Raw genomic sequence first — 21,882 nt, 5'->3', positions numbered from 1 at the left:
CCGCGACGCCGTGCAAACACAAACTAACAGCGTTTCGCCAGCGATTCGTGAATTGTGAAAGAGCCCAGTCAAACTTGGGGCCGACTAGCGTTCACTTAGTTTAGTTTCTTCCCGAGACTGGTTCACGCCACACTTGTCACCCACAGCATCCGCTACTGCGATACAAAACGCTGTTGCCTCCGCGGGTCAGCTGCAGCGGGCGGGCGGCTCGCGCGCACCCGCAAAGCAGGAGAAATGAGCGCGGTCTTAAGCTGTCGCCCGGATATTTATCTGCGTGCGGCTCGGGCGGAGAGAGCGTGTGTTCGTCGCTGAGCGGCAGAATGCAGTCCACTGCCGCCAGTGCCTCGGCGCGCCCGGCACTTATCGGAGGAGCAGAGTTCGTTGAGCTTTTTCCTCGCAAGGCGAGCAGAGTGCGCGCCAGACGCGATGCGAATGCGGCCAATTGGATTACTGCTACACCAACGCAGCTGCGGCAATACAGTGTACTCTCCGGCAGCCCTCGGTGCTGTGTTTGGTGCTCGGCGCGCTATGTGGGAGCTTGGGCGACGATATTTTTGGGCTGCGGGGATTTGGCGGCTGCCGTGCCGTCTCGAGAGCTTAGTGGGAGCAGCTGCTTGCATCCAGTGGCCCAGTGCAGAACGGCAAGGCGTTTAGAAAGCGTATTTGCGAGCTTTGTGCTAGCCATAAACATGACGAACGTGACGTTTCTCATATGGAAGGCAGACGTTTCTGTGAGCACGTTGGTTTGCACGGCGGAATCCTCATTGCTTTGCCCCGAGCCAGAACTGTTCCAGCGACTACGTGCCTTAGTTGAGCTATGTAAAATGACGCTGTTCTTACATAGCAAATAAAGATGGCCTTCTCCTCACAGGAGCTCAGTGTTAGCAAATAGGAGGAAACGATGCAAGGGAACGGCCGGTGCACTAGACAAATGCATGAAGCTGTATGCAGATATGGAACCTTTAGACACCGCACTGCTTGGCGCTTAGCAAGCGTGTGGCTGCAGTCTACACTGCTAACGGCGAGTCTTAATCTTTAAGCACAGACGAAAGGGTCAACACGGGAAAGAAGGCCATTCCTTCCAAACTCACGCGCAATCGACAGGAGCAGTAGAAGCGGTCCAACTGCGCTCACAAATCAATGCGGAGCCGTATCGCATTAAATAAGAAAAAGGATGATAATGAAACTGTCATCCTGCCGATGACTAATGGACTCTCGGAAGCAGCCGTATTTGTAACAGCCTCGGAGAAGAGCACTCTTTAAGTCTCGATCTTGGCGCACTGCGCGAGCCACTCCCTTTCTCTCTCTCTCTCTGCTTTCTCTCTCATCCTCCTCCTCGTCCCGTCTCGAAGGAGCCAAGTTGGCACCGAGTGCAGGGATACTTTATTCCTTTGTTTCCGGCGCCGTTTCTTCTTCCTGCTTTCTCCCTTTGATCACACCATCACTCGCCGTAGCACTTCCAACAAAATACGCCGTTAAAGCCGGTGCGTACCACGTATACGGCTCGACGCTGCCTCCTACAGAAACACGACGGTCGCCCCGTCCGCCGTATAGGCCGGCCATTCTTTTATCCCTTCCATCGAGCGACGGTATAATTTGACAGGCGAACTCTGCTTCTGGATATAAATCATCTTGGGGCGAAGGAAGCGGGCCAGGAGGAGGGAGCGCGGCGGCAGGAAGCAAAGCGAGCTGGATTCCTATTCTTCGACGTCGGCCTGCCTTCCTGTATAGCTTTGCGCCCGTGGGAAACACACGCTCCTTCTCCCTCTCTTCTTCGTCTCGTTTCAGCTTCCCACTTGCGTTCTTCTGTTTTTCACGAAGTGGTCTCCCTTTTGTAATCGCGGGAAGTGGTGGACCAGAGGCGAGTGGTACAACTCCGTCTTCTCCGATCTCCTCCTACCTGACGCAGCCGCCAAGAAAACTTCCGGCGATTCCAGGTTGAACGTTGGGATTTAAGTCGGCAGAGGGCGCACTCGGTCGGCGCTGGATGAAGGATGGCTCAATCGTACGCTGCTCGGCCGGTCGGCTCCACAGCGACGTACAAGAGGGCGAGGAGCCTGCATTCAGGCACCTGTTCTGAATTGAAATGTTTCTTTTCGAAAGAATGGTTCCTCTCTCGAAGCAAAATATTATAGGAGGCTGTATGTAGACTATTAACCACCTCAGATTCTGCGCTACCGAAGCTGTGCAAGACATAGACGAAGAGGATTTAATCTCGCCGTGAGGTGTGCGGTATAATAAGTGGTGTGTTGAAATTTTAGACGGCTGTTTGTCAAACTGGCTCAAGAACAGAATGGGAGAATTATGTTTTGTTATGAAACTTATCGAGAATGTCACCTTTATTCACGTTTCAGCAACCCCTAACTTAGCAAGAGTTTTCTTTTTATTTCTAGTTACCTTCCCTTCAGGAAGCACGACTATAAAAAGTGCGACGTTAGAATTGTTGTAAGCCCTTAATAAGTTCACTTCGGCAGTGATTTTTGCATCCAATTCATCTGTGTCATGACCCACTAGTGGGACACCCTCTGTTTTTATTGGGAATAGCGTGGTGGCGTGACCACGGTGGAACAATGGGCGTGGCTCACAAGTTAAGACCCTGGCGCCGCCACCTTCTTGAACAGCCAACAAATGGCACAGCATCTTGGCAGGCGTGTTTTTCTCAGGCTCCCTGAAAAATCGATGTTGTCCCACGACTTCATCAGTGACTCGTGTACTCGTGGCCGCAAAACATTAATACAGGACGTGAGCCACCGCTAACCCACCACGTATTGAACATGTTAAAAGCCAATCTAGAACACCACTGAAATCTAGAGAGAAGAAGACTCACTGAAACAAGTGACGCTGTCATGTTCTAACAATTAAAGCAAATGCCTAGGAAAGAGGTGTCGCCTCAGGAAATCGCACTGCTCGGCCCGGTAGGTTTTCATCACTCTCATGTCGGTTCCAGGATTGACGAGAATCGTTACGGGGTTCCTTGGGCTGAACTGTGGCCAGGCACCGTAGCCACGGCTGGTCGGAAGTGCCCTGTGTAGTGAAATGAACAGAATGTATGGAGAAAACAGCATCATTTTGATCAGAATCCAGATTTGAATTGCAATATAATGCGGCAATATAAATGTGCCCTAATAAGCCTAAGAGCCGTCTAAACAGATCAGTGTTGCATTATAGGAGCTAGAGGTGGCGTCAAATAATCAGGTGGTGGAAAATTTGGTACAAATAGGCCTCTAGCAGTCAACAACTAGGATGTCTTATCTTTAGGACAATCTGGCCTACTTCCTACTCCGAGGCGGTGCACGCCTGCACGCCTATTTAGATGAAATGGCGCGGTTATTTTTAGACTATTGTACAGGTTTTAAAATGGCTGATCGTAGAATAATTTTTCATAACTCAACAACGAACGTTTGAAATATCGTCTCGTATGCAAAAGAAGAAAATATAGATGCACATTCTCAAACATTTCGAACGGCACTGAATGCGTCTGCAGAGTGTATGAAACAACTCGCTTCCTAAATATAACGAAACTAATGCCAAGCAGCAAGACTTGCTTGCTTTTCGAACTTAGAGTAAGCAGTTTGTGTGAAGAGAGTAGTTATAGTAGCATTATGTATCCAGGAAATTTTTAGCTATGCTTTCAGCTACAAAATGTGACCAAAAATAAATTTAGGTGTAGTACGCATACATTTAGACTAACCACCGCATGCTTCTAGGCCATATAAAGCAAGCTGGTTTTGGCAGTTCTCTGACAAAACCATTCATGCTTGAACCTAACCCTAAGGGGATTGCACAAAAAGTATATTGAGTCTCGTCATAAATTATCAACCTAAGCTCTATGTAGACAGACCCGCTTTTGATAAATGCAGCCCAGCGGCTTATGAAGGTCATGGTGCGCTCCTTGTCCTGCTCATACTGTCCTTTGTTGAAGCGCAGGGGAGTTCCAAATAAAAAATGCAGGTCATCATAACGCTGCGCAGGACCGCCGCCACGGAAGTCGTGACGTTGCTCCAAAACAAACGTGTATACCTGGAAAAAAAATTGGCACTGGATTAGCTCTGCTGTGCCAGGATATAAGTAGCGTGAGCTGATGGCGAGGTGTCCACATCTCAGTGGCGCATAACTGCCCTCTTGGAACAGTTGGCATCTCAACTGTGCTTTAAGATAAGTGGCGGTAGTGACAGATGCGCGCTGCATGCGTTGGCATTGACAACGTTGTGCCAGAAACGCGGCGCTGAAGCCATAAGCCGTGGGCGTTCGTTGTGTTCATTGGCGTTGGCGTCGGCAACGTTTTACACTCCGGTAATTTTAAAGAAAGGAAGGCGAGCGCTCTCGGCGAGGCACGCCAGCTGTGCGTAGTGACGTCACTTGCTCCTCTCGAATGCGCAGCACGGCTCTCCAGGAGCCACGTGAAACTGCTCAACCTTGGCCAGTGTAGCTCACGCAACAAAATATTAACCAGCACGAATTATGCTTCGCCACTTTAGTTTCACTGAGCTAAAAACAAATGCCTGTTTACGACTCTCCTCATAGTGCGGCATCTTAGCCCGCATGGCAAAACTTCCAAAGTAGAAAACACATATGGCATAATTTGACAACAGCATCTAATGTGTAGATGGCTCATGTGACAAACGCTGCGGGTACGAGGCCAGCGCACATTGGATACCACCTGGCCTTACCGCTCTCTTTCGGCGTGTTTAAGTGTAGCGCAAATATTTTTAACTCTTTATGCCCCCCCCCCCCCCCCGCTCCCATTTTACGGGAAATTTCTAGCTATTCTTTTTCATACAACGAGATGGGTTGAAAACTCAAGGTAAGCGGTGCATTAAGAGCAGCATGTCGCGCATGAGATCTCCTGACGTTGCGCCAGCATTAAACTACAGATGAATACACAACGTGTAATGCGAACAAGGCACTCACCTTGCTTCCGTGAGCAGAGAGAATCTCGGCAAGGTACTGCATAGGGCAGTAAGCAAGCATATCACCCAGTACGCTTTTCCACAATATTTTTTCGTCAAAAGAATTGTTTCGGTAACTTTTCTTATATTCATCAACTATTTCCTATAAGTGAATAAGAAAACCGGAGAAAAACATACATCCCTTGAAGTAAAGCACACAGAAATCTGCCACCCCCACCTCGCTTTTTCTAAATCAAACTCAAGAAGAAAAACGTGCATTCGCGCACGTTAAAAGTGTAGTCTACTTTGTTATGGAAACGGTTTTGTTTACGAGGTTCAACCTCCCGAGGGGACTCAGGCTGTGAAGGACGCCGTCGTAAAGGACGTCAGTTGATTTCGACAACCCGGGGTTCTTCAACGTGCACTGACATCGCACATTATCAAAAAGATTTCATCATCGCTATCGCTGGTTTTCTAAAGATTGACGTAGTTTTCTAAACATTGAAGGTCATCATGGATTATTTCTTTCTTTCCCTGATCTGATAGAACTGCCAAGCGATCGAGACAGATATTGTCATCTTTGAAATGGGTTAGCGTTTTCTCAACATTTTGCGCAGGCCAAGAAGCACAGAGCGAACACTTAGGAGGGCAGACTCGCCCGTTTGGACCAGATGGAAGTTGAAGTTTCGGCAGAACTCTGGAACACACACCTTTCTTTTTATAAAGCCATTTCATAACTAACGTGGCAAAAACAATTTCCAAGTGTTAACCCGCTCTTCCTTCACTCGCTAATCTCAGCAAAGCTGTCGCCAGGCTGCTGTTTGTTGCCTATAAATAAACACCACTGCTATCACCAGCCGTCTTTCTTTTGCTAATTGCTGAGACCTACAGTAAAGAGTAAGACCTACAGTACTTGTGGCAACTTTGGCTACGGTTATCTGAACAATCGCAACGGGGGCACGGTCAGCACTAATTTTTTTAGACAATCTAAATACTGTCCATAGAATTCTGTCTAAAAAGCCTATAGACTCTCTATAGACAAACCTAAAGAATAGTCTACAGGCAATACAAATCCTATACACAGTCTATAGCCAATCTATAGATTTATGGGCATAGACTTCCAGTAGACTTTTGTTTGTAGACACTCTATAGACTATGAATAGACTCTATAAGAAGTCTATAGACTGTCTATAGACCATTTTTGTAAGTGAATTCACAGTGCTGGTCTACACTGCCACGCGATCGAGTGCTGGCGATGTACCCTCATAATCAGCCGGGGAAATTGCTGCAAAAAAGTGCACGTTACGGACAGCAAGACAAAAAAATTAAGCCGATACAGCGCAACCAACCCCGTTGAATATTTTCTGCGAGCGCAACTGTCGCTTGAAAGTGTGACATGGCTCAAGTAGCGTGATAAACACCCTTGTTAACTAGGCGTGTGATTCCGAGACATATTAGCTGCGCTACTGCATATATCTTTCGTCCCATTGAGAGGACAGAGGAGTAGGCTGTGCACATATTATTTGAAGACGGCAAGTTGTGAATACTTTAACAGTGTATCTCTAGAGCCGTTTCATAGAATTTCGGGGTCTCTTTTTTGTTTTTTAGATTTTTAAAAGTGTTTTATTTTTCAAATTTCGCTCTGCTTTCCAAGATCGGCAAAAAATTATATGGCTTAAAAATAAGAACTGCGCCCGTAACTCACTACTCTGTCGCAGTTTTTGATTGCTTGGTCAGAAGAGGACAAGGTAATTTGTCTCGCTTGCAAATTGTGATCGAAGATTTTTTACCAATTCCCAACTCTTGATGGGGTATGACGCATAAGAAAGCGCTCTTCCGACTCAGAAAGCTTATTTTAAGAAATGGCTGACAGTTTCAGGTGAAACACACTGTATGCTTTGCTACGCAGCTTTTCGCTTCAGGACCAGACCTTGTACAAATTGCTTTCACGATTTATTCATTTCTCACTTGTTGGCAGCTGGCGCCTGCGACGAAGGTCAACCAGCAACGAAGGGGAAATAAAATCAATCGGGAAAAACAACTGTCGCGATAAACCGGCCAGTCTTGAGAGTCTCCATGGTTAACGCGGACCGACACATTGCCACGAATATTAGTCATGACACGCAGCTTAAGTGCGAGAATTTAGTATTCACTGCACTTCGAGTTTGAGGAAGCTTCGTTGGGATACAGCTGCACCACGGACGCGAAGCTTCAGAGGGCTGATGACAAGAAACAGGGATGGTTCGTATTCATAGTTCAGCCAGCTTTACACACGGCCCCTTTTGGACGCATGTTTTTCGCAAACGAGTATGTTTTGCATCAGCCAGGGGTGCATGCGAAATCGCTCACTTATCTTCGCTATTTGTCTCAATATCTCAGTCTATTTGCATGGATTGCTGATGCACAGTACAGAACACGCTTGTCATTAACTAGTCTCCTAAGGCTAGTGTTAAACTGAGAGATGGTCTAAAATTATTGCAGCAGAGAGGGCAAGGAAAAAACTGCAAAAGAGAGGTGAGAAATCTCAGTACCTGAGTGAGTCCTCCCAGTGGAAGGTCGGCGAAGAAGCGGTAGATTGCGGCCGTGATATTGGGAAACGCGCCTTCAGGCAGGACGCGCTTAAGGTCGCTGAGTCTTTGCAGAAACATAGAGTACTCAAACGAGCCCTCGTCTGCTACGTTGCCGAGCAAAAATACCTTGTCCTTTAGCAGGAAATAATGGAGCTCGAGTTCTCGAGTCTTATCGATTCCAGCGGCTGCAGGAGAAATAACCAACGACTTGCTTAAAAAATAACGTTAAACTTACGAATGCTTTCTTATGCTGTAAATTGCATGAAAAAGTTTCCAACTCACTGCATCCAGCTTGGCTAGAAACAGCTTTAAACATCTGAGGTCTTGCACCACTGAGCAGTAGTTGTACCCCATAAATTTATATATATCTGCTCTTTCATGCTGACTTTTCGTTCGAGGTAATGTTGATTATAGTGTCTGAGTGCGGCGGAGGCAGATTTTGCACTACCAGAACTTTAACTACGATTTGAAAAAGCTCTTTCGAGGTAAGCAGCTTGAGCGTTGAGGGCCAAAGAGAGTGCCAGAGAGGCGACCCTCGAAGAATATTTCCAGATTTCAACTTTCCCATTTTTCTCAGAAAGATAATATTATATTGGATTTGTGGCGCAAATCGGAAAGAAAGTGAGGCGCTCAGTGGTTTCAACGAGCAGTGAAGAAGCCTGGATATATGCTATGGTATAACGGGTAGACAAAGAATAAATGAGAAGTTGGGTAGCCATCTTGACCCTAGCCCGCACCTGTACGGCACCTGCCCGAACGTATGTATACATACTTTCCCGGCGTATTTTTAATCCAAGCCTATTCATACTTTTCATGTTTCAATTTTTTATATCCCTTCCTACGATATACCCACTTGGTTCGTTAGGTTATTTAAACCACTAAAAAAAATAAGTGAAAGGAAGACACGAGATGTCCATACCGATCTTGTTTTGTCGTACGTGGGGACGAATATAGGGGCCAAGTGGTAGGCGTGCCGGGCAGCCTTCATGACGCGGCTTGCGGCCTTCCTTTGGAGGCACTCGACCACCATGTCTACTCCTTCCTCCGGGTAGCAGAGGGCGACCCAGCCCAGATGCAGAGTGTTCTGCAGCGCCCTCTGCGTGTTGTCCGCGTAAGGGCGCAGCAGCGATGTCGTGAGCAGTACCACCCGCTTCACGTCCTGCACCCAATGGCGCTCCATGCTGAACAGGTGGTGTCCCAGCGAAATGGCTCCGGCGTCGTGCCCGACCGGGATAATCTGCGACAGCGTTTTATGCTTGGCATTACAAGAACACAAGCAAAGAGAAAAAAGTGTCTTGGAAGAGCGCCATCTATTACACACCCGGTGCGAACCAATGTCGTGCCCTCTTTTTTATTTATTTTAAGTTATTTGAATGCCCCAAAGGACCAAGGGGGATAGCACAGAAATGGATATGAAAACAGTGAGATCGAAAGATATGCACGGGCGTTTTGGTGTGCGTTTTACCGCAATGAACATCTCCTTGGGAGCGATGCACTTGCTTGTGTAAGAGGCCACCTAGAGAATGAACGCAGCCTCCACGTCGCAGGCTTTTAAAAACTTACGTAATCGACCTTTGGCATTTAAATTACCACTGCTTATTTTCTGTTCGCCAAATCGTAACACTGTTCGAGATATTGCTAGAAAACTTTGAGTTCTTTGGTTATCGCCTGTGGTAAGTGACTTTGTTTGATAATTTCATTTCAGAATACTGCCGGCCGGATTGGCCCAAGTTGTACGGGCATGAAACAGAAATTAGGACGCTACGTGAAAAGTAAGGATTGCGCTGCGTGTGACATACAACAAAGCGAAATTTAACCGATCGGATAGCAAAGAAAAAAACAAGTAAATACTGATGTTCAGAGCATAGAGACGTCCCCATTTTCAATCTATCAACATTTTTTCTAGCGCCTATTCCACACCAGGAGAGAAAAAATATATTCTGGAAGCGTGTTACAATTGCATATTGTCTGAGGGAAGAAACATAAACGCTTCAATGCTTTTAAACAAACTGTTACTAAAATGAGTTTCTTCTAATAAAAAAAAAGAGGGGGGGGGGGGGGGCTGTGAAGAGTTTTCTGTATTACGACGGGTTGTTCGCGCAGTGGAGTGCCCAACCGAAGAATGAACGATCAGCCTACCACCATTCCAGCTTAACGGGGGGGGGGGGGGGGGGGGGGGCTTAGAATATCAGATTTGGTGCAGGTAGACGCGCTCTATGTAAGTAAACCACTAATGTGGAAAGGATGAGGAGGAGTTCGCAAGAATACGTCTACCAAGACCACTGCTCGAAGATTTCCACGAATCCCACACTTTGCAAGCCCTCAATTTTTTACTTGCTGCGGAATGAGAATTTCCTGCCACATATCTTTCGTTGTTACATTGCATGACGCAATAGCTGCCGACTCTTTCTCACAGCCCTTATGCTTCTCTGTAATCGATAAGCTTGGAAAACAGTATACGTGTAATTACGCGCTAAACGAAAGGCCACTCAATTTCACAGTTATTTTTAAGGTTTCTCTGCTGCCTGCCTTCACAAACGCGCTGAAATGTGGTCTTGTGGCCGTCTAAGCGGTCATTTTGAGGATTAAACAATCCTTTTTATTGTTCTATGGCATTGTAAACTGAAAAAAAAAAAAAAATCTCCACGTACTGGTTTGTCTATGCTTATTCGCATAAGAAGAACATACCATCGAAATGACTATTCAAGCACAGGGTAAGAAACTAATTCGTAGAGCTCACGTACAAAAGACGAAGAACTAGCCTGAAAAGAGAGAAATTCATAAAACGCAGGCACGCAGAAATCACGCCAATCAGTGTTCAGAAACAACACGAGGTCGTTAGTGTTATTAGATTGTGTGTGTTCGAGCCGAACTTCGAAATTATCCCAGTAGTTACACACACTCGCCTCGTCAGGGTTGCCGCCGAAAAACTTGATATTTTCTTGGACCCAGTCAAGCGCCATCTTCTGGTCGTAGAGGCCCGCGTTACCCGTGATGTCAACGATGCGACCGTTCAGGAAGCCGAAAGGGCCGAGCCGGTAGTTCGGAACGACAATGACGGCATCAGCGTACATAGCCAGTAGTTCTCCTTTGTATAGGCTGTGCGCGTTTCCGCCGTATTGAAAGTCTCGGCCGCCGAAGAACACTACCACTGTCCTGAAAATGGGATAGGCGTGCACGTGCAGACAGTTAACACTGCAGTGACAGGGGCTGTCATTGACACTTTCGACACTACTAACTGGATCATACGACGAGCTCTCTTAGTGCAAGATAGACGCTAAGGGCAGCTCTCCCCCCAGTTGCCGAAGCACTGTAGTTTCCTGTGCCGTGATAGGCAACGTATGCACTGAGCCTTGACAGGGTAAGACGCAGTCTTCGTGTTCAATCGGCGGAACAGCTGTGAACAACGTCTGGTTAATGGAATAAAGAGGAAGTCATATGATGTGTAACTTTGCACGTGATTTTACCAGGACATGCTGGCACGCTAGCGTGTATATTTGCAGTGCCAGTACCTCCGCACTTGGCCGCCTTGCTCACAACATCGTCAATCACAGCCCTCTATGAATAGGGGAGAAAATCGCGGATTGATAGAAATTGGGTCACTCGCAAGAATACGCGCAAAAAAATAAACCTCGTATAGTGGAAACACGCACTGACAGAAGCTCGGTAGCGGGTGATATCAGTGTTTAGAAGAGCGATTTGGCGATCTAGTAGGATTTTCAGTTTTCTGTTTGTTCTTACATTTTTTGTTTTTTTTTCTTTCTGTATAGCTAGGAGTTTCATGACATTTTTACATTACTGCTTCTGATCTATGCTTTGTGTTTTTACCATTTATTGTTATAATATCATTTATAGTTACTTATGGCTTATAACTAGTTGTCACAGGCTGTGCGCTTTGCCTTGTATTGGTTTCCTGGACTTCGTCAAGCTGCGTTAGCAGCTTTTATCCAGGAAACCATCCAGAGATATCTGGTGAATAAAGTGAATTGAATTGAAAAAAAAATTGAAACTTTTGACGAGACACAAGGAACGCGACATTGAAATACACACACGAGCGCCCCTGTGTGTCTTTCAATGCATCGTTCCTTGTGTCTCGTCCTTTGCGCTGTGGAGGGATAGGGGAGTATCTGTTACAGCCAGCGTCTTCGCTTGGGTGGACGCGGTGGTTGCGCCGCGCGTCTGTTTTTTGTTTTGTTTTGTTCCTTTCTCTCATATCTTTACTACTCTCCTCGATCTGCACGTGGCAGTGGTTGTGGCTCAGCTGGAGCCAGTCGGCAGGCCCATGCAATTTCCTTTTCATCCTTTTTCCAGTCGCAACAAGAACCTTGCGCTGTTCTTTCATCATCATATCACTGTCTTGCATTTATGTTAAACAGAACAGATAAAAAAATGCTAAAGAAAGATATTCTCGAGCACCGCAGAAATTGACAACGCGTGCGCGCAATGCCATGGAATGCGCCAACCTTAACGAGAGCTGTGGTGAATTTATGCGTTGTGTAGCATATTGCTGTTTCGCGTGGAATCTGTGAATGCAACCTCTGCTGGAATCAAAGGTGCACAATCTTGCCCGCCCTTTCCAATTTCCAGCGTTCTTTGCCTCATCTGCTCTACGCTAGAAGAGCCACGAGCGCTGGTGGCTGGCGCTGCAAGTTCTCCTTCCCTACCAGATTCCACCATCACGCGCTTTCTCTCGTCGGACAATGCACTGGCAGTCGCGGAAGTTGTCCATAAATAGCACGAGCTGGAAAATAAATATCGGTAAGCTGAGGGCTCCGCTACCTAGGCTCGCAGTTGGACCGACAGTTGCCTGGCAGCACTGGCGTCCAGATGTTGAGGTGGAGGCAGTCCTCGCCTACGTCGTAGTCGCTGTCCTCCAAGCCGTGATCTCTGTCCTGGACGCAGCGCTTCTTCATCTCGAGTGCCGGCTGCAGCAGCCAGCTCTTGTCCACTGGCAGAGGCTTATGGAAGCGAAGGTTGTGTCTAGGTTCGCGGGCGAAGGCGACGCCCAGAAACTCGTGCACGTGTCCCGCGCCCACCGCCAGGGTGCGGCCCGAGTAGCGACCTCGACGGGCGCGCACCTCCACTTCGTGGTCCACCTCCCAGACGAAGTACAGCAGCAGTCCGATGCCCACGAGGAGGACCAGGATGCCGAGGAGTAAGCACGCAAGTTCCCTGGCACCCAGGGAAAACATTAAGAGTGAGGTGAAAAGGTTTTTTTTTTTTCACTTAGAGTCGGTGCGCAATTTTCAAGTGGACTTTGGGTGGTTATTCCGGTTGGCCTGTTTTCAGGCGCTATGCAATCACAATACGCTATTACTAAACACCAGCGCTACAAATATGAAATAGAGGTTGAGAGACGGGAATAGAGTGTGGATGAGAGAACAAACGCGAGTTAATGATTGCCTACCTGAAATACACAAAGTATAACGGGCGTGAGAAGGACATGCATTGCGGGGAGAAAATAATGGATGATGTCTTATGGTAACGCACTGGATTCCAATGGAAGGCTAATAAGCCTTGATATCACGGTGAATAAATGCAGCTGGAAGCAAAGAAATACACCAAAGACAAAAGTGCATTAATGTAGCTGGAGGCGGCTGAGAGTTCGGTGGATGGATGAGATTGGGAGCTTTGCAAGAAAAAGGTGGCCGCACCTGGCACCGCACAGAGTTAATTGGAGGTCATGAGAGAGACCCTTGTCGTGCAGTGGATGTTGGTTAGGCTGACGAAGGTGATAATGGATATGAAAAAAGATCATAGAAGTCCACACTCAATACATCTGTATTCACGACCGTTGCTACGAGCCATAGATGGAAGGCAGTACATGCAATATATTGTACGCCCTACGTAGCCGGAGAGAAAGGGTCTTCCAGAGCAACCTGGGCAATATTCTATGCAGTGACAAATTGATTGGACCACTGGGCACGCACAACAGAGCACCATATGTTAATTTAAACAACTACAATAAAAACATAAATGGTGCGCTTTTTATGAATGGGCATCAATTGGAAACTTTTTTCTCGTCCTAAATCAAACGCGTGGAACCTCGGAGTAGAAAAATACTGCTACCGCCAGAGCAAGTTGAGAGCGGCAGCGGTTGTTTGAACATGGAAGCACCATATTGGATGCTAGTATGGGAGAGCCACTGGGTGCGGCATATTGAAAACACGCACTTTTGTCCGGGACGAATAATGCGCGCATGCGTGATTGCGTGCGTGTGCGTGCGCGTTTGTGTGTGAGTGCGCGTGCGTGCGTGCCGACTAAACATACAAATTACTAGTACGTATGTGTAATTTCGAAGCTTTCTGAAGTTTCCATGAATTAAGAACATCATTCCATGCGACCGCCGACAATCCTGAATGAACCTCATCTGCGCACCATGTACCACTTTTTGGGACATTTGGTCCCATTTTAAACACTGTTGCATACATTAAATGGCACGCGGAGCCTGCTGTAGAACTCGCTGGAGACCAACGGCTATTCAGTTCACCGTGGGCGATATAAGGGGCCGCTGTTCGAGTATTTAGAAGATAAAAAGCTTAAAAAGTTTGTTCAATATCTGCATAGAGGCCGTTCGCAGTGCGACCTATTGCTCGAAGGAAGAGAGATATGGAGACAGATTTACATTTTCGATGGAAGGACGTCGCCCCTGTATCTGACGCTTTCATCGCTGTGAAATCGCTTCAGAATGTGTCTCAGTTTTCTCGACGCGGCGCTGCCGGTCTCGCTCCAGGTGCCCTTCGGCAGTCCTTCGATAGAGGTGCAGCTGTCGCCGAGGCCGGCACCTGCGTATGGGAAGACGCATCATATATGTGGCCGGGAACAATACGAAGCCTTTAAGAGATTTAGTTTCTCCTTTAAGGACCCCAAGATCAGCGATGCCAAAACGTGTCCTGCGATATTTCCTTCTGCAAATAATGGCATAGTTTAAGTAATGCATACTTGCAATTAGGTTTATATGCTCCCAATAGATATACTTTTCAGGTAAAGTAACTAAATGTCACAAGAAAGAAATACTTGAACCAAAGTACTAGATGAAGAAGAAAATGAAACAAAGAAAATGGTAGAGTTTTAACGAAGTCAAACCGAGCAGACTTGCGAAATCATGCGTTTAGCCTGGTTGGCTCACGCTTTTGCTTTGCTGGGTCGCTGCACGTCTGGTGACGTTATTAGTTATACAGTAGTATTGGTTGATGAAGACGGCCACGTGCAATGCACAGCGCGAGAGTGTGTTACAGTTTAACGCGACGCGTGATCGGCTGCGGCGGCTGCATAGTGCTCTCGTGCAGTGGCCAGCGAAGCTTATGTGTTCGCACCGCCACGTTCTTGAAACCCAGTCGCAGAAATATTAATTTCTGCATGGACTGTTGCTAAGTTAAGCTTGGCCAAGGTCACCGTCAAGGTCAAACTTCACATACTCGATGAGCCGGTTAGGCATCATGAAATGGTAAATTCGCATTAAAACTGGGCGGCTCTAAGCTGAGTGAAGAGATGTCACAGAGAGTGGCAGAGAAGGAAGCAGCCTAGTTTGAGGAACACCTTATTAAGCTTACTGATTGTGCTGTGGGGGCACTGTGAGCGCTTACAGCAACCACAGTGCCCATTTCTCTTTTATGTTAGAATAAGATAGTTTCTGCGCACCTCTGCTGTCTTCGGAGTCCGTTTTCTTATCCGTCTGCCTTCCGAGGAAGAGGTCCAGCCACGTGGGCCTTTGCCTGCACGTGCATGCTGGGAATCCGCTGGCGGCGCGTTGGAACCCGACCGCCGGTGTGTTGTGGACAGCTGTGCACAAAGCAGTCAATCCCTCCTGTCACGTAGGAGAACTCTGTGCGCCATATTGAGAACTTACATTGCTCAAGCATTTCTTTTAATATTACTGGATGCCCCTAGAAAATGGAAAATGCATTCAAACCTAATTTTTTCTAAAGTGTCGTAAGAAAATGAGCTGGTAGCTGAGATACGAGCGTCAGAATGGTCACAACTAAGGCTAGCCAACTAAATTATGAATAGCTTAATTAGGAATCACATTGGTAGTGGGGACGAACCTGGAAGAATTGGAAGAACTGTAGCAGCGTTAAGCTGCCTCTTCAGTTAGTGTCTTTGTTGCCCATTGCTGAGGCAGTCTTGCGTCGAGACGAGCAGGCAGCAGTGCTCTGAATTGCAGGTTTATGATTTGGGTCCTCTCTAAAAGGCCACAACTAACTAAGCCTACAATCTAGTTGCTGTTTATTTTCAACACTTCTACTTGTGTTTTTATTTTCTCGACTATATGGCTGGCCGGAGTTCTGACCGTGAGGTGCGACGCGTCTCTTTCCACAGGTGCATGCCTGACAGACTGTAAGAAGCTTAGTATACCGGGTGTTTCAGCGAACACTTACAGAAATTTTTTTAAATAGGTTTATTTTGGCGAAAAAAAATGTGACTTTTGTGGCGCAGTGTTACGAGTGTTGGAGGACACCAGAAAAGCGGTGTATTTTCTTAAGTAGTGAGCTGGTTAGCTAATTTTTAATAATTAACATTTTAACTAGTAGAGCTAGGCGCCCAGTTGCAATTAGAGATCTGTAGTCGGTCATCAGTAATAGCCATATCAGTCTTTAGAATTTCAATAACGCAGTGACTCGACAAAATCAGGCTACATCGCGCGAAAATACATGGGCTTTGGAAAGCATGCAGGCAAAGCATCCCTTGCAGTGCACGTAACTAGCCGAAGAAGCCGAATTTTATCGAGCCAGAGCGCCAGGGGTAATGGCGTTTTCTTATTTCTAAAAACTTATATGTCAAGTACTAACGACCGGCTACAAATCCCTAATTGCAACAAGGCACCTAACTCTAAAGCGCTAACCGCATAAGGCGATAATTCCCACACGGCGCGCGATGAGCTGAGGGCCCCCGAACCACTGTCGCTCATCGCGTCGCCCAGTTTCTGGGTTTGCAGAAAATTTCACCCATCGCCCGGAAGTGCCGTGCGAGACTAGTTAATGACGGTAGGTCCTGCGAGTGCGCAACTTCCGATCCGTTTCGCGGGCGAAAGTCGTTTTTTTATTTTCAGCGGAGCCGCAGCCGACGTACCTCTCACCATGGCAGGTATGCAAGAATTGAATGAAAGGCTCATTAATGAGGTTGAAGAGGAAAGAGTGCTGTGGGATATGTCTACACGCACCATAAGTCGCAACAGCGCAGGAATGTCACCTGGCGCCGCATCACAGCGTCCCTCGAGTTTTTATTGTGTTTTATCTTGTGTAGAGACTTTGGAACGTTGTTCTACGCGTTAATTAACGCAAAATGACTGAACGCTGAAGTGGCAGCTGTCGAGCAACAGTGAAAACGCGCCGCTCCGACGCTGAGTCCCGTCGCTTCGTGCGGTTTGCGCCAGCGACAGCGGTGGTCGACGGCGTCGTCATCGCGCGTCGTATCGCGAAGGAATATCGCCTCATGCGGTTACCACTCAACAGTTAAAAAGCTAATTATTAAAAATTGGTTATTCAGCTTACTACTTAAGACGATTCGCGAATTTTCTGGTGTGCGCCAACACTGGTAATACAGTGCCGCAAAAGCCATGTTTTTTCCCTAAAAAGCCTATCAAATGAAAATTTTTCAAAGTTTTGACAGAGACAGGCGGTATACTACCTCGAATACAACGACCTTTCGTGCACTAACTCGGATATAACGAACTTTCGTGTATGGACCTCGGATATAACGAACTTTCGTGTCTAGCCCTCCGATGTAACGAACTTAGTATGTTGGCCTCGGATGTAGCGAAGCTAAGTGTACCACCTCGGATATAACGAATGTTTGGCTGCAAACGCATTTGAACCATCCGGCGAGAGTTGCCCGAGATTTTTGTTTCTTTCTTTTTAATCTATGTGCCCTTTGAGCACTATGTGGAAGTGCAAAGGAGTAAGGGGTACAATTAAATGCCGGGAATATTTGCAGACTGCGCAAAAAAATTGTGAAAGAAAACAAAATAAAACATACAAAGATAACGGTCACATACAGAGGTAAAATGATTATTACAAGTAAATGCCAAGATTTAACAGACTCATGGGAGAGAATATAACATCGCAAAAAGGGGCTGCAAACAGTAACAGTGTTTTGCTGCAAGCATAGTTAAGGTCACGAAATGTTCACGCAGAACGAGAGAAATCTCAGGCGGTCGCCTGCGTAGAAACGCTTTAAGCTGCGAGTTAAAGGCATTGGTACTGACCGCACACGATCTCTGTTGGAGTCGGCCTACGTCCTTTCTTGCTAAGTTGCGTCAGAGACGTTCGGTGGATGGGCGCACTCGGTGCAGCGTCCGGCGCCAAGGCTGCACCGTCCTGCACAAACCAACCACGCGACTTCATCAACATTTCAGTCGCTTGCAATATCGAGGCGACCCCACCAGGGTGTTAATGCACCCGCCACTAAACCCACTAGTGAAATAATTCTGTCGAGCCTCAGCAGCCGTACAACGTTGCGAGATTTCGCTGCACTAATTGATAATGTAAGAGCTAAAGCTGTTGGAACTAAATCAAGTGTTTGAAAAACAGATAGCAAGGGTTTCGATGTCATCTTGCTTTGCTGAAAAACTACATCAGGGAGGAGTTTCACTAGGTCGAATTCAGAGAGTTGGCAGTATGCGCTTGCACGTAGAACGGTTGTTGTATGGCCTTAACTGTGCTCTGTCTACGGTGATCGCAGCTGGCACAGGACTGGGTTAATAGAAGAGATATTGAAAAGGCATTTGCCTTGTAGCGAGCGTAGTCAGGCTGGTGATAGTTGTGATGATGACTGATTTATTTCGAACGGCTGTCGCGCAGCCTCACTAGAAGCGATCATTAGCAATGTTAAATTTCGCTCGAAGACATGCGATGGACGTCAGGGAGATCTGGCTGCAGCGTGTTTATTTTGTTGAGATGAGACGAATTTAAAGTTTACCCTATATTTAAAGCATATCTCGGATATTAAAGAAAAGACAATTTTTTCCGCGTGCACAACTCTTCAGTGTGGTATTTTTCATTACTGCACGAAAATAAGAGTAAGAGCAACACAAGGATACATTGCAATTTTTCTATTTAGCTGCAGCGCTACTTTTGTAAGGTGGATGAAAACAGGCGGTGCGTGCTATAGACTCTCAGGCATATTGAAAATGCACGCCTATAATAGCTCCAGCTTCTTTCCGTCGCCACTCTTGCTCAGAACCTTACGCAACGTTGAAAAACACATATTACGAAAATGAAAAGTCATTACTCCCAAGGCAGCACCCTAGGCGGGCTTTTACCGCAGACTGAACGATACGAAGTAACCCCATATTTCGAGGTCGGCACTACCTCGTACCACATTTAATGTCAGCACTCACAGCGCTGGACCGAAATATCCTTTATACTTCATTCAGTGCCACGTGGTGAAATCACCATAGAGGATCGAGGCACGGTGTCATGAACCTCTTTATTGGCTCGTCTTATTCTCTCACCTCAAGCCATATTGAACACTTGCAATGCTCATGCTTTGTTAGATTAAAGTAGCGAAGTAACAGAGGTTAAGAAGATTGAAAGGGGGGGGGGGGGGGGGCGTACCTACCACCTTGCGCAATCTCTACGCGACACCTGAGCGGCAAAAAATGTAAGTGGAATAATATTCTAACCACGTCTCCAGCAAGTATACGAGACCTACATTCAGTGCAACTTTTTATTGTTCGATTCAGTGCCAGGTTTCAATTGAAGGGCTAGTGATGCAAGCATTTGCGACACGTACTGCTCCAAACCTTCTCTCCACATGTCATGAAATTAATTTGTTATCTCCCGGACCCCTCCATCAATATAGTGAAGTACCTGGGGTGGTATTCTGCCGGTGTCGCCTTTTGCGACATGTCGCATATGGGCGGGGCCTAAAAAAGTGCTTACAGATGCTCGAAGAAACGGAAAAAGCCGCCGGCACTTTCGTCCGCAGTGCATTCATTCACTCCGAGAAGCGACAATTTACCACTGCTGATTCACTAGCAGCAGTAGTTTCGTATCTTTTATAGCAAGAATATTTGCCATCACATGACGTCTAATGTTCAAAAAAACATTTGCAAATTTAATATAAACTCACTTTACTTCATTTAAGTCTATAAAACACCGCGAAAAAGCTCCAAATCTATTTTTCTTTCGTTCCGGACGGTTGTGCTAGGTTTCGGCTGCGTTTCGGGCAGTTGCAGACGGTAGCAGTGTAGCTGGAGGTCCCATTAGGCTCGCGCGCTCCAGAATCGAGAGCGTATCTAAAAAACTAGGCTGAATTGCAGCTTAAACTTTATCGTCGAAGCAAGGTAAGTCATAGCGAAAAGTAACAACACCAGTAGTTGCCGGTAAACATGCCGACCGGAATCGCAAGGACTGCTGAATTGGCTGAAGCGGGCGGCTATCGCTTGAAAGGACGTCGCCATGTTTTCACGCCAAGGGCGCAAAAGCCGCAACTGCCGATTGCGTTCGTACGCTAACGGTAGCCCGTCGCCCGCGCGAATCGCTTCAGCGCATTCCGTTGTTCGACTAAGCGTAGTAAATTGGGGCGACGTCACGACGACGTAGCAGGAAGGCGGATCCGTGTTGTCACGCCGCCGTCACTGTGGCTCGAGCCAATCAGCGAAGTGCGACTGCGACATGTCGCAAAAGGCGACACCGGGAGAATACCACCCCTGGCCTTCCTTTCAAAACGGCGGTTGTCTCTGGAATTTTGATGTCGTCAGGGCACTAACCCTGTTCCCTTTATGTGCTTCAGTTTTCCGGTCTACCTGCTATTAGGGCTGCGTGTTAGCCTTTTTTTCGCGCTTTGAGACGAGAACAATTTGAAGATTGCGTAGTCGCAAACTTTATCCAATATTTAGCATTGATGAATTTGCGAAATATATCCAAGACACCTTGTGTTGTTGTTTAACGCGTTAAAGGAAAGCGTGGGTATTTGTGTGGCGAAATTAAAACTCCGCATGCCTGCAAAAAAATTTATGGATAAGTAGTCTTAAATATTCATATTTAATAAAATTTAGCTTTAGGTTTAGGTTTATTGGGGTTTAACGTCCCAAAGCGACTGAGGCTATGAGAGACGCCGTAGTGAAGGGCTCCCGAAATTTCGACCACCTGGGGTTCTTTATATTTATACCGTAGATATCCGAACTACGTGATTTATTTGGTTACATATAAGCTGTGGCTACAGGTGGGCACGTTGTTCGTAAGTGACTGCACTCGTTAGTTTATGACATATACTTCATTCCAAACAACTGTGTCCAGGTTGGAAGCTTAAAGGCAGCCGTATGTTAACAAAATTCTAGTTTGTTGAATTTTGCCCAGAAACACCGTGGTCCGAAATACTAATTTCCATGTTTGCCAAGACTCAACGGCTTACGGCTAACAGATAAAAAAAAAAACGGATCAAATCCACAAATTTCCTGCAGCACTGGGCTGGAACTGCGTAAGTAACACTTCCCGCTAAAGCTCTTGTGTCGCTGCTCAATTAAGGCCCAAGGGCATATTGCCTACCTAATTTTGTGTAACTAAAGTGTATAAAAAAAGTACAGATTTTTTTTTTACTTACCCTTCTACTAAGCTTATGTGAGCAACGAGCTTCAAACTTGAAAGAAGCGTACATTTGTAAGCGGTCAGCACTTTACATTATTTTTTGTCACTGCAAATGAAATGTCGTCGGGAATGGAGAAAAAAAAAAAAGGGCGGTTGCCTTTACTGGCGAGAGCCCTGTCTTCTCGTCTGGCTGTTCAGTGGGGCTGACGACGACGGAAAACGATGGCTGCCTGAACTCGGATGCCAGCAGCGTCTTTTCGGATGTCGAACGCTTGAGGCAGCTACGAGGCTGCGGCGGCTGCGGTGACTGCGGGTTTGCCGCCGGGCGTGGCTGATTCTCCCCGCTAGATGGCGTCACCGTGTTGTCCTTCTTACTGAAGGACATGACTCAGCGCTCCGCGTGCCTGTATGAGCGAAAAAAAAAATGTTCCCAGCACAGAAATACGCCATTTCGCTCGGGTAAGACTAACTAATAGGAACATATCAACTCCACGAAGCATAGGACAGCTGCTGACGGAATATTTTGAGCAGCACTGAAGGAATAAGCTCACAAAACTTGAACCAAATAAAGAATGCATCAATAAATGGTATGGGCGTTGACGTAGAAGAGCGTATTGCAGTAATGTACAGAAAAACAGCTCAGCTAAAATTAAACAACAAGTGAGCCTTGAGATGAGTTGCTGTTCTTAACGCATAGAAGATCAAGAATGGCATCTTTCGCCAAAACGCTCGTCCAGACACCTATTGCAGCAGTTAGTTTCTTTGCGTCTTAAAGAGAAGTTCCGGTCGGCATGGTCGCCCGTTAACCTTTTTCGTTTATCTTTTTCATTATCGCTAATTCGTTTTTCGTTTTGCAAGAGGCACAGTAAAAAAGCCAGTCCTCTATCTTTATGA

At 46.6% G+C, this 21,882-nt stretch overlaps 1 protein-coding gene across 1 annotated transcript; it reads right to left on the bottom strand.

The window, feature by feature from the left end:
• Window positions 1–2,858: 2,858 nt before the first annotated feature.
• On the bottom strand, window positions 2,859–21,373 carry LOC149341537 (acetylcholinesterase-like). Its single transcript, XM_089546676.1, has 10 exons — window positions 21,152–21,373; window positions 17,664–17,775; window positions 15,101–15,241; window positions 14,085–14,244; window positions 12,239–12,631; window positions 10,366–10,615; window positions 8,379–8,696; window positions 4,912–4,947; window positions 3,842–4,020; window positions 2,859–3,024 (listed from the first exon to the last, which is right to left on the bottom strand). Exons 1-10 carry the CDS (start codon window positions 21,371–21,373, stop codon window positions 2,859–2,861), a joined length of 1,977 nt encoding a protein of 658 aa, XP_089402802.1.
• Between the last annotated feature and the right edge of the window lie 509 nt (window positions 21,374–21,882).

This window comes from Amblyomma mixtum, chromosome 5 (genome assembly GCF_055824585.1).
Source record: "Amblyomma mixtum isolate Tamu chromosome 5, ASM5582458v1, whole genome shotgun sequence".
Taxonomy (NCBI): Eukaryota; Metazoa; Arthropoda; class Arachnida; order Ixodida; family Ixodidae; genus Amblyomma; species Amblyomma mixtum.
Note: the sequence above shows the minus strand (reverse complement) of the source record. Positions and strands in the feature narration are given on the sequence as shown.